Here is a 12,289-nt window from a genome sequence, read left to right on the forward strand (position 1 = left end):
AGCGAGTCCAAACATTTGCTTAACACAGCCGGGTCCACCACTAAACTGTTTCTAAGTGCCTCATCTACATGTTTTTTGAACCCTTCCAGGGATTCCACCACGTCCCTGAGCTGCCTGTTCCAATGTCTGATCACCCTTTCAGGGAAGAATTTTTTCCCAGAATCCAATCTAAACCCTCCCGGCGCAACTTGAGGCTGTTCCCTCTTGTCTTGATGCGAGATGGAGCAAAATAGTGTTTCTGCCACATTGATCCACTGCATGTTGTAGTGCTACGTCTCCTGATTCCTTGGATCACATGCCATTAGAAGCTGTGCCAGGAAATTATTGCAATAATATAAGACGAAAGGAAAAACCCCTCCCAGCACATCCACAGCATCACTTCCCCTGCGCTGGCAAGCAACCACCAGGAGTTGCCGCAGCTCCCGACTACTCCCAGCCGTCGCCGAAGGCTCTGCAGTTGCGGACATTAAATGGTGACGGTACAGAACAATCACGCCGTCCGCCTACGCCGCGCCAGCGCTCCCGCCGCCACGGCCCGCAGCCCCTGGCCCCGCACTCACCCCACGACGAGCAGCCCCCGACCGCTGCCGTAGCTGCCCGGCTGGCCAGGGCCCCGCGCCCCGCGCATGTGGGAGCTCCGGGCGGCCCTCGCAGCGCCCCGGCGCGGCACGGCCGGGGGCGGCCCGCCCGCTGCACCCGCGGGGCACCCGCGCCGCGACACACCCCGGGGCAAGGCCTCTCCCTCAAAAAGGGGCGCCGGCAAAGTTAAAGCCTCAGCCTGAACGGGGGCGGTGTACATCTCCCCCGCCTGTCGCCTCTCAGCGCGCAGCCAAAAGAGGCCCAGTTTATGGTCTTCTGCCCAGAGGGGGTTTCCCCCACCTTCATAGATGAACAAAAATTATGCGGTGCTGGACAACTGAATAAAGAATTTTCCTTGTTAATTAATTGAGTTCTCCTCCAAACTATCCCTGTGCACATCACTGATCTTCCACATCACATGTGCCATAGCACAGCATAGGCTGTCAGCTGCAAATTTACAGCAGCTCCAGTAATCCACTAGCTCCATTCATCTCTAGCTCCCGTGCATAAATTCTGGCATCTGACGAAAGCTTCTCTTGGAAGAGGAAGTACATCTGCTTATAAGCAAGAAGAAAATAAAAATATTCCAGCATGCAGCATTGTAGTTGAATATTTATACTTCAGAAAATACTGAGTTCATAGGAAATACACACATCCTTTTCCCTCTAGGTCAGGTAGTCATCTGTCCAACTTGATTGCAATCAACCATGCTACACTCTCACTGTATTTCTTGACAAAACACACACCTTTTTTTCCACATACTAAGAGCACTTTTACTCCCTTCCAACAACTTCAGTGACCACAAACTGCTAAGTATGACAGACAGTACTGAACATCGTTGCAGATCCTAGAAGAGGTCACATCTGAAGACACTACTGTAACAGTGCTCAGGGTTGAGCATACTTAGATGTAGTTAATAGGGCAGCACTGAATTCTTCCTTCAGAGGTTTGGACCTTTTATGAGACAGATCCAGTGACTTTTACTGCTGTTGAAAGAAGTCGCTTTGGCTCAGCCTTTAATCGCAATACAAATAAATACAGCAATACAAAGAAAATCAAAGTAGATGACAACAACGCTTGTTCCTGCTTACAGTCCCTGTGCCTCAGCTTTCTCAAAGTCAAGACAACTGTGGGATATCTTGAAAAGACATTCCTGAAATAGTTTAGCTGAGGTAATTCCAGTAGGTGCACAGTAAATGGCCAGAACCAGGACAACCACCATGATCTGTGTTAAATTCTGTCCCTACCTTTACAAAACAAAGTAACAATAAACCGTTCCAATTTTAAAGACAGGCTTATTTGTACATAGTAATTTTATTCTTCTGCAAATTTTGAATGCATTTCAAAATTATAAAGCCTTTAAGATGGCATCAACTTGCGGAGTATTATATGTATCATTTTAAACCTATTTCTAATCTTGGTTCATTGTAAAAATATGAATGCAAGTACAATACTTGGTTCTAGGCAATATAAACAAATTCTGAGAGCAAGATATTGTAGAAGTAAATCTGACTTTTTCATATAAATTATGAATCAACAGTAACGCAAATACTATCATCTTAATTAACTGCAATAAAAAAGAATGCTAATTAGTGTCTTCGAGAAGGTGTTTTATTTCTTTAGATCTGATAGGAGGCATTTACTGCTGCAGGATCAAGTATCTGAACACAGAGGGAGGGAGTAGCACCCTAACAAAACACTTGGAAGTGATCCACAACTTTCCCAATATATATTGTTACTGATGTACATTTGGAAATTCAGTTAGTATCTTTTTAAAATAGATTTCTCTCATCAGCAGAGATCAGAACATTTTTTCCATTATGTTTATACATCTCTGAAGAAAATTTGACATATAATAAATCATTAAGAACAGGTGCAGAACTTCATCCTCTCTGAACAGTGAATTAAAAACAAATTAATCTGAAATTTTGTGTGGCAACAGCTCTACAGTATCTAGAATACAGAGTGAAGCAATGCAAGCATGGGGAGACCTTAGTCTGCATATGTTCAGGTATACTAAATACCTTTCTCTGTCCTCTAGAACCACAAACACACCTGGCTTGAGATGTCAAGATGTCACATCATACTGCTAAAAGCTTCTGTAGCCCAAGAGACTTGAGAACCTGAAATTTCTCTTCTGTCCTTTCTATAGTGTGACTTCCATGGTGTTGGATTGGAAGAAAGACAATACTGAAAAACAAAGTAACAACCCTTCACCCATCCCACAAACTCAACTCCTCTTGGTTTAAAAAAAAACAACAAAAAACAAACAAAACAAAACAAAACAAAAAAAAAAGAAAAAAAAAGAAAAATAAGCAATTGCACAACACAATACAATCCCTCATCACCAATGACCAATTCCCAGTCCATCCCTGAGCAGCAATGGGCCCCACAGAGACAACACCAATTTATATACTGAGCATGACATTCTACAGTATGGACACCGAAAAGTCCTTGACTTGGGGTAAATGCTACTTAGCAATAATCAACAATTGTTGTGTTATCAATTTATTGTCATACTGAATCCAAAACATAGCATTGTGCCAGCTACTAAGAGGAACATTAACTCTATCCCAGCCAAAACCCTGACAGAGGAGTATCAGCCGAGCAGAGGCATTACACACTGATGGATGGACAGAATTTAATTAGGTAATCTCCTGCTGCACATCCATGAGAAACCCCTCATGCACACTGCCACTTTCTAATGATTAAGAAGAGAAATCAAGTTGCTATGCTAATCCTGTATTTCTTGCTGGCTGCAGCCTGTATGACACAATGCCACTATGTGACCTAGCAGCTAGCCACCTTTCACCTCACGTTAGAACTATGAACTGAATAAACATGCACAGCAGCATCTGAGCTGTGTGTCCATACACACAGGAAGAAAAAAAAATTATGTACACTACGATGTACACTTTAATTTCACGTCATAGGAAGATCATAAAGAAATCAAAATTAAACTCAGTGGGTTGAACAATAATTAAAACTTCTGGTGAGAGTTGAGATAGGAGGGTGTTTTTTAGATAGGAGACAGAAAAACAGTAACCAGTCTATCCCGAGGAGTTCACTTGGCCAACAGAGGATGTATTTTGAAGACTATTAAGAGTTCAGCACACCTAGTTAGGAGAGGGAAGAGTAAGGATGTAAAAACTTTAATGCATTCAGAAAATGTTGTGAAAGGCAATGAGCTGGAGGAAGAGAGGGAATATCATGAAAAGGAGAGATCATGAAAGCCATTAAAAATACAGTGTAAAATAGAAAGCAAGACAAAAGGTTCAGATTCTTAAAGTCATGTAATAACCTATAATAAAAAATCCACAGGGATTTACATTTTAGTGTAGAAAAGTTCCCAATATGCGCTTTGTAAAGAACTGCAACATGGTTATGTCACTAAAAATATCTAGCAGTTAGTACGACTTCAGGCAACTGGTCAAATTAAATATTTTTATTGGACTGTGTCTCCGTTGGTTACAAATCAGACATACTTTGTAAATGTATATTTGTAAATACTCCAAACATGTATTCTCTAAAACAGTACACATGGCTTGCTGGTACTCCATCTCATCAGCTATGCATAGGTAATGTTTTACCTCTGCACTGCTTGGAAAGTTGAGAGATGTTTTAGCAAGTGACAAGTTATTGTAGCCGTACTGATGATTTAAGATAGAACTTGTTCAACCTTGACATATGTAATCCCATATTTTTAACTGACTAAAACTGTGAAACATTTTTATGTGTGCTTCTGTTTTATTTATCAACGGACAGTTATTTGCTGACCATACAACTGAATGCTGTGTTTTGTTTTGCCTCACTACTATGAAGATTTATATCTCAAAGAAAACACTGTAACAATATTCTTAGAGATTGTTAAACCACCTCATTGCAACATAACACATACCACTGCTTAAAGCATACTATTTAGGATTTATCCCTTACGATTTATAGAATTAAAAAAAAAATTACCAAAAACATTCCAAACTCTCTGATTGGAGCATAAAATGTGTATGTGTATATATATATTCAGCAAAAATGCTAAAAGGCTTTATGTGTTAATCCTCACATACTTTCAGAGCTTTTAAGAACTAATTAGAATATGTTTTTGTAAAAAATACAGGAGTAAGAGGAAAAAAAGAAAAACAATAAAAACCCAGAGATTTTTACCAATTGCTTCTTGTATTGGTTACTTAAGTTTTCCATTTTAGAGAAAATTATAATGTAAAGAATCAGGTAAAAATAGTTTGTGCTAACACACAGTCTGTGTGCACATGTATTGCACAATATGAAAATGTGTTTTCAAGGGAAGGAGCCAAAACAGCACAAAAATCCCCACTCTTATTTTCCATATAGTGTACACACATGCACAAGTACACATTCAGATCACTTCAAAACTTTTTCAACAAAGATATAGCAACAGTAAGAATAAACTGACTCATTCAGCATTCAGTCCCAAGCTCAGTAATTTGTCAAGAAGAGAAATCTCTAATTCCTTTAGATCTTGATCAAGCTGACAGGAATGATCTCATCACTGAAAAGACCAGAAACTTCCACCAAACTACTGCAGGATCCAAGAATTTTCTCTGTTACCAAAAATATTGGTGAAGAAAAAAAGTTGATCTGGTGCCACTATGGGCCAAATCTAAACTAAAAAGTGTCATACCCCACAAAAAATTGCACACTGAACTCCACATTGACAAATGACTAAAAATATATAAAGTAGAATCCACTTCTAGTCCCCCAAGTCACAAGATTGCGTTCACGATGACAGTTAAGTGTAACAACATGGGCCAAGGGCCTTTCCTCTTCTCCTTTCCCTGGCTGACCTAGTAACCAACTTATTGAGCGCTTCATCAGAAATATGCCTGGTTGTAAACATGCCATCTCAGTTTCCTATAAACAACACAGGCTAATATTCAATGTACACAAGAGTAAGTTTTCAGCATCTGAAAACAATAAAAAGACTTAGAGCAAAAATTAGACCCTTTGGTTTTAGGGTCTAGGCTTTTTTTGACATTTATTCTCTAGCTGATTAGCTAGTACTGCCTCTAGCTCTGGGGGCCTCAACAAGAGAAGAACGTGGACCTACTGGAGGAGGTCCAGAGGAAGGCTATGAAGATGGATTAGAGGGGTGGAACACCCCTCCTGTAGGATGAGAGAGCTGGAGAAGTTTCTGAGGAGACCTCAGAGTAGCCTTCTATTACCTAAAGGGGGCCTGAAGTAAAGCTATAGAGGCACTTTTACAAGGGCATGTAGTGATAGGACAAAGGGGAATGGTTTAAAACTGAAAGAGGGTAGGTTTAGATTCCATATTGGGAAGAAATTCTTTACTGTGAGGATGGTGAGACACTGGAACAGGTTGCCCAGAGAAGTTCTGGATGTCCCATCCCTGGAAGTGTTCAAGACCAGGTTGGACAGGACTTTGAGCAACATGGTCTAGTGGAAGATGTCCCTGCCCATGTCATGGGGAATGGAACTGAAGGATCTTTAAGGTCCCTTCCAACCCAAACCATTCTATGACTCTGCGACTTGCTGGAAAATTCATAAGATTTTCCAAAAACCTCATGTTACATATAATATTTCAATACGTTAGGAATTATTTTTAGTTCTATCCACTTAGAAGATGTAGATGAATGTGTAGTACCATATAAAATTAAAACATTTCTGCGCTCTTTTAGAGTTATTTGCAATGAAAAAAATGGACCATGGCAAACCACTACATTACTATATTTACTCTTTTAGATCAGTATAAAAATGGAAATGACCAGCTAAGTAACACTGCAATGCTCTGTTAGTATGCATTACATATGTGAAAGAGATCTATTGCTTTTAGTGCTTAAAACAGGAGACAGGGAATCAGTTTCCATCCTCTTCTGCAGCTCATCAAGTTACCTATACCCATATTTTCAAAGTTCATAATTTTGAAGGTCAAAGCTTGAGCTGCTGAGAAATAAAAGTTGACAGAAGACCATGACATTTGTACCTCACAGATAAAGCTTCCCTTCTTGCACCAAGTTCACAAACATGTTTTCCCTGTGTTAGGGGATCAGTAGGATTAGTTTCTACAAAATATTACCCACTCCTAAGAAATATAACTTAAGCCTTGCCCAATTTACTTTAGACCAGGTAAGGGCTCTTATCTTGCTAGTTATTGCAATATGTTAGGATAGCAATAATAATATTTCTTAAAAAGCAATCTATGTATCTTGGTGCCATCAGCATATTGTGTAAGTATAGCATAAAGCATCTTATTATCTTCCAAAGAAATTTCATTTTTATAGTAGAACATTTTTTTTAAATAAGAGTTTAAAAAGTGGATTTTTTTCTCCATTATAAAGAAAAAAAGATTAATTCATTAATGCTTCCTCAATGTAATTAAAAGGATATGAAATCACTACATAAATAAATAATAAATGTAAAATCTCACAATGTGCTGCTATAGTTTAGCCCTATAAAGTATCAGGACCGGTTGTTGGTAGTTGAAAAGCTCAGAAAATTCAGAATACTTGGAAAAGTTAAGAAGAAACAAGTGCCAGATTTTCATTATTTTGCATTCTTACAGTATTTTGTTTGCTATCAACTTGTTAGTACCTAAGAAAAAAATACTAAGACATAAAATTTATCTTTTCATCTATTAACCAATTACTTCTAGTTACATTGCTATTAATGAAAGTACACTGGCCATTGATGTCTTCTAAAACATTTTAAACAGCAAGAAAACAGCAATAAAACTTGTTATGGAGGAACTTTCTTTGGAGGGAAAGCAAAAGCTTCTAACATGTACCTATCAATAATGTATTCTGTAACTCACAAATTCAAATCTCAACTGTAGGCAAGGAATACTAAAGTTGTCAATATTTAATTAGGATGCTTCTTATAAAAGCTTAAGTGGAACCATCTAATTAAAAAAATGCTAATGTGGAGGTATAGACTTTCCTTGTCAAAGTGATATATCTTATTCCTTCTTCTACATCTTTCTGGTTTGGTTTTGTTTTTTTTAAGACAGACAATACCTTATCAGAACGATCTTAACTTCTATGAGTAAAATATTTGAAATGTCACCATGCATACAAAAGTAAAACGGGAATAATTAGGTGGTATCAGTTAGAAATGTTTCAATAGCAAGTCGAAATAAGCATTTAGCTGCACACAAACAGTTTTAATGTAGTAGGATTTATTCTTTGTTCCAATACAATCATTTGTTTTAAGAGTGAATTTCATCCTTTTCTTTTTTTAAGAATAAAAGTCATCAGCATTTCAACAGGAATACCAACTTGTGCAGCACTTCACTTGGCTTTATTTTTGGTACTAAAAAAAGAAGCAACTAGGGGAAAATTATGGGCACATGACACTGTTTTGTTCTGGCATTGTTTATATAAAGCATCAAATACCTTCTAAACAGAACTCTTGCCAATTCACTTCAAACCAAATTAACCTCCCTATTAGCAAAAGGCTGCTATTTTACACAAATGCAGTAAAAGTTTAAGCCTGAAAGAGCTTACAATTTATTCTGAACAAAAACAAAACGCTCTTGATCGGAAAATAAAGAAGTACATTAGTGAGGTTTTGAGCTTTAACTTTAAATGTTATGCTACATGGAAACCAAACTAAAAGTAGAGGTTCTAAATTCCAACTGAAAGAGTAACAGCGTACTGAAGAGATTTCAGGACAGAAGAGTTAAAAACTTAACTCTCAAAAATATATTCACTCCTATCAATGCCCAATAAAATAGTCAGTAATATAAAAGATTAGCATAGTTTAGTACTACAGAGAAAGCAATTATAGATGTTTATGTACTAATATTACATACACGCAGCTTTTTTTTGTAAGAGTACACAAAAATTCATCAATACAATAATACAACTATTGCTGATTTTAGTAAGCTATTCAGTTTTAAATATGCTAAGAAACAACTTTTTTTTGCTGTAGTAAAATATCACCAACCAGATCCTAAAGCACACATACTTAACAGGTTTCTTTTATGTGCAGGTAAAACCTAAATATTTTCAGGGTGTAGTTTTTAGATTAAACACAGAAGCATCCAAACTAAATTTTACACCTGTTATTGACACTTTAGAATTTTACAAGACAATGACTGAAATGTCTGTTTTCATGCGCAGCTGCAACTTCGGGACAGAGTTTGATACGACTCACCCACCTATATGCGGTATCTTTACCTGCGGTATCCCTGCTCAAGCTCAGCACCCCCTCCGCTCCCTCTGGACAGGGTATGCTCCCCCTGCGCATCCCGAGGCGTTGTTCCCCTCGGAACGGGCAGTTTTCCTCAGCCCGTGCGGGGCCGGGCTCTGACTCCCATCCCTTTCAGGCGGGCCCCCTGGGCCGCTCCAGAGCTTCCCTTCTTAAAGCCCCGCACGAACCACGGCTCCTGCCCAGACAGGTGCGCTTCCTCCGGCATACACCCGGGGGAAGGGAATTCCTGCGCAAGGAGACGCTCCGCACCTCTCAGGGCACCCATGGGCAGAAAAGGCAGGTGCGGGGAACCCCCAGGAGGGAGGGGCGCACACCTCACCCGCTCCCCTCAGCTGTGGGGGGCGCGCACTCACGCGGGGCGCCGCGGGATGCCGGCCGCCTCCTCGCCCTCTGCCGCCGCCTCCTCCCCGATGTCGGGCAGGGTGATGAGCAACCCCTTGGCGCCCGCTCGCCCCCCGGGCTCCTTGTCAGCCGCGCCTGGAGCCGGGCGCGGGGGGCGGCCGCCTTTGCCCGCTGCGCGGCCCCCGCCGGACTTGGGGCGCGGGCTGGAGGGCGGCGGGGCGCGGCACAGCCTGGCCGGGAGGGCACCCGGACCCGGACCCGGCTCCGCCACCTTCATGGCGGCGGGCGGGAGATCCTTCCCGGCGCCGCAAGCTCGGCTGGAGGGGGCTGGCGGCCTCCGGCGGGAGCTGCCGCCGCCTGCGGCCCGACAGGCGTTGCTAAGCGAAACAAACCCCGGCGGGCACGCACCGCCCTGGGCGGGGAGCACCGCGCCGGCCAGAGGCCCGAGAGCCGCCCCCACCGGCCCGCGCACCTGCGAGCGCAACGCAGCAACCTGCTGCAGCCTGCGAGCCGACAAAATAAAGAGGGGGATTTCCTCTCCGATTAGCATCCCACCTAGTATTAAGGAGCAGAAACGAAGACCATCTGCCAGGGCAGCAGGGCACCGCTTCACACATCTGTGAGCAGAGAGGGTTTAACAGAAGGGGGGAGCCAGAGTGACCCAACCCAGCACACCTGTATCACCGCACCAGGCAGACACCGAAAGGAGCAGTTGGAGACCAACGCGTGCCTTTAAAGTTGCTCCCAGTCATCCCATGCAGTTTGGAGAGCACTAGAGGGTAATCAGATGAACGACCTTCTTCTCTTGTGCTAAAAACCCCCACAGCAGTGGCACAAGCCAGGCAGCTGGAGGCACACAAGTGGGGACAGGGCAAATCTTTCCAACTTTGCCCTAGCTTTCCAACATTGGATTCTTGCCTGGATGAAGTGTGACCACTCCAACAGCAGTTTGGGAACACTGTAATGGTTGGTATTATAGACAGGGCAGACATTTTGCCAGCTCGGAATATGAACATGTAGAATGGCCCTTGGCAGTGTCCAAAAGAACAGCAGAGGCTGAAAGTTGGCACAGCTGCTTTATAGGTAGGATCCTCAGGATCATACATCAAGCAACTAGTTACACTATCAATTTAAGGTTGGCATCTACTGGTACACAAAAACCAAGGTATAAAGTGGGGGATTTTATCCCTGTCTTGTCTTCCTAGCACATCAGGGAGTGCAATAAGCTGACAGAGAGAGCACATGGAACACTAAGCAGAGGACTGAGATTTGAAATTGGGATGTTTTTGGCCTTTTTCTTACAAACTGGAATAAATATGTTCTGATGAAACCTCACGGAATAGGTGCACATAAATATGTTCTGATGAAACCTCATGGAATAGGTGCATATAAACCTAACAGCAGCACAATCTGCATTTATTCCTACCATGCCAAAAAGCCCTAACTGAGCTGCAATGAAAGTAGCATAATTGAGGTCATTGGTGTGTAGTATATTTATCTCAGCTGCAGCCCCCACATGAAGACCTGGAATAGATCCTATTATGAACAGCACTGTAACTTGTTCATTACTCCCTGTGTCCTGGCTCTGGCCAGGATGGGGTTTTTCCAGTAGCCAGGAGGAGCATGGCTAGGATCCTGAGATAATTCTATACCACCTCATGCCATGTGTAGGAAGCAAAGGGGAGTTGGGACAGGGGTAAAAGGAGTCCCTTCCAGTTGGGTAGTGTGAAGCAACCGGTTCGGGTAACATTGTGTTCTGCATGGTAAGCATTTGCATGTGAATCAATCGCCTCTCTTGTACACTCTGTTATTAATATTGTTCCTGTTACTGTTAGGTTTTTATTTCATTTCTGTCTGCAGTAAATTGTCTTTATCTCAACCCATGATCTTTACCTTTTGTGCCTCCAATTCTCCTCTCCAGCCCACCACAGGGGGGTGGGGAGCAAGCGGTGTGGAGTGTTTCAGTGGGGACACTAAACTGGGGACCATTCCTAAACCATGACTGCCTGTCATTCAAGATCTGCAGAAACAGTCAGGTTCCACCCCAAATCTCCAGACCTGACCATTCTGCCTCACTCAAGTCCTTTACATATTCTGCATTCAATACAAATGATTCCTCTTTAGTCCTAGGTACTATCTTTATCATTACAAGTTTGAAACTACTTTTCGTGTATTTGGTGTTCAACTCCTCAGCAAATCAGCATAATATAGTCTGATGCTGCCCACTGCAAAGAAACTAGACAGTTCAGATATGGACTGTGAATCCTGAAAGCACTTACAGATCCTAGCCATGGAAAGCCCATTTATGGAGCCTCAATAATACTGTCAAACAAATGTACAGGAGCAGAGCAGGAGTAGGTAACTTCTAGACAAACAGGGAAAATTTATGTGAAAATTTTGTCTGGTACAACTGATAACCACTGGCCCTGTCCTTATTGCCCTGGTGCTTTTTTTTTTTTTTTAAACATTAGTCTAATTTTCATTGTGAGCCTTAATGTCTTTTTCTGCGGGAAATCATTTTAAACTGAATCCACATATTAAAATAACTATTTAGAAATCATAATCATATTTTTATCATTTAAAATTATTTTACACTCAGTAGCAAGTACTTTTAATTTGTATTCTTATCTATTTTACAAAACTAAGCATTCATAATTTTTTTTTCATGTTCTGAAACCAACTTTGAGGACATTTGTAGTGAAGAGAAAAATCTTTATAGAATTTACACATTGTCATTTGTCAGGCTTTAAGGGTCAGAAAAAAACATTTGATCATATATTTAATTGTATAGCCTGACCTCTTTTATCACATTTCACCTCAGCATTTCTCCATGCATTCTCTGCATTTTTATGTCATTTTTAATATCCATGTGAACTGCTAACATTTTCGAAACAATTTATATTGATGTGGAAAGAGAAATTCTGCTGCTATGTGTCATTACAGATTTAGGAAACATAGGAACCCTTTCACATGTTAGTCTTTAAATAAGAGAAAGAACAATTGACATGGTGCATACCTGGCACGCCATCCTTACCAGCTTGCCTCCTCAATTTTCATGGCCTAAGCATAAAGAAAGAATTTGTCACTTGCCTGAAAAGGTCAGAAAGATGAGATGAAAGCATCACAAAGGGGATAATCCTATTACTGTAATTACGGAATCATC

At 41.3% G+C, this 12,289-nt stretch overlaps 1 protein-coding gene across 6 annotated transcripts in view; it reads right to left on the reverse strand.

Moving 5' to 3' along the window:
- The window catches only part of FAM149A (family with sequence similarity 149 member A), a 27,553-nt gene extending 15,394 nt beyond the window's left edge, over positions 1-12,159 (reverse strand). Inside the window, exon 1 of one of the 6 annotated variants that reach the window (XM_027636070.1) lies at positions 12,143-12,159. In XM_027636070.1, coding sequence (XP_027491871.1) covers positions 12,143-12,154 — 12 coding nt within the window. In that variant the 5' untranslated portion in view covers positions 12,155-12,159. Of the gene's footprint in view, positions 1-560; positions 637-9,137; positions 9,486-9,681; positions 9,735-12,142 lie in introns of those variants that run through there. The other 5 variants (XM_027636068.1, XM_027636067.1, XM_027636066.1 and 2 more) reach the window with 5 other exon arrangements.
- Positions 12,160-12,289: the final 130 nt, after the last annotated feature.

This window comes from Corapipo altera, unplaced genomic scaffold (assembly GCF_003945725.1).
Source record: "Corapipo altera isolate COAL_440 unplaced genomic scaffold, ASM394572v1 22b, whole genome shotgun sequence".
NCBI classification, from domain to species: Eukaryota; Metazoa; Chordata; class Aves; order Passeriformes; family Pipridae; genus Corapipo; species Corapipo altera.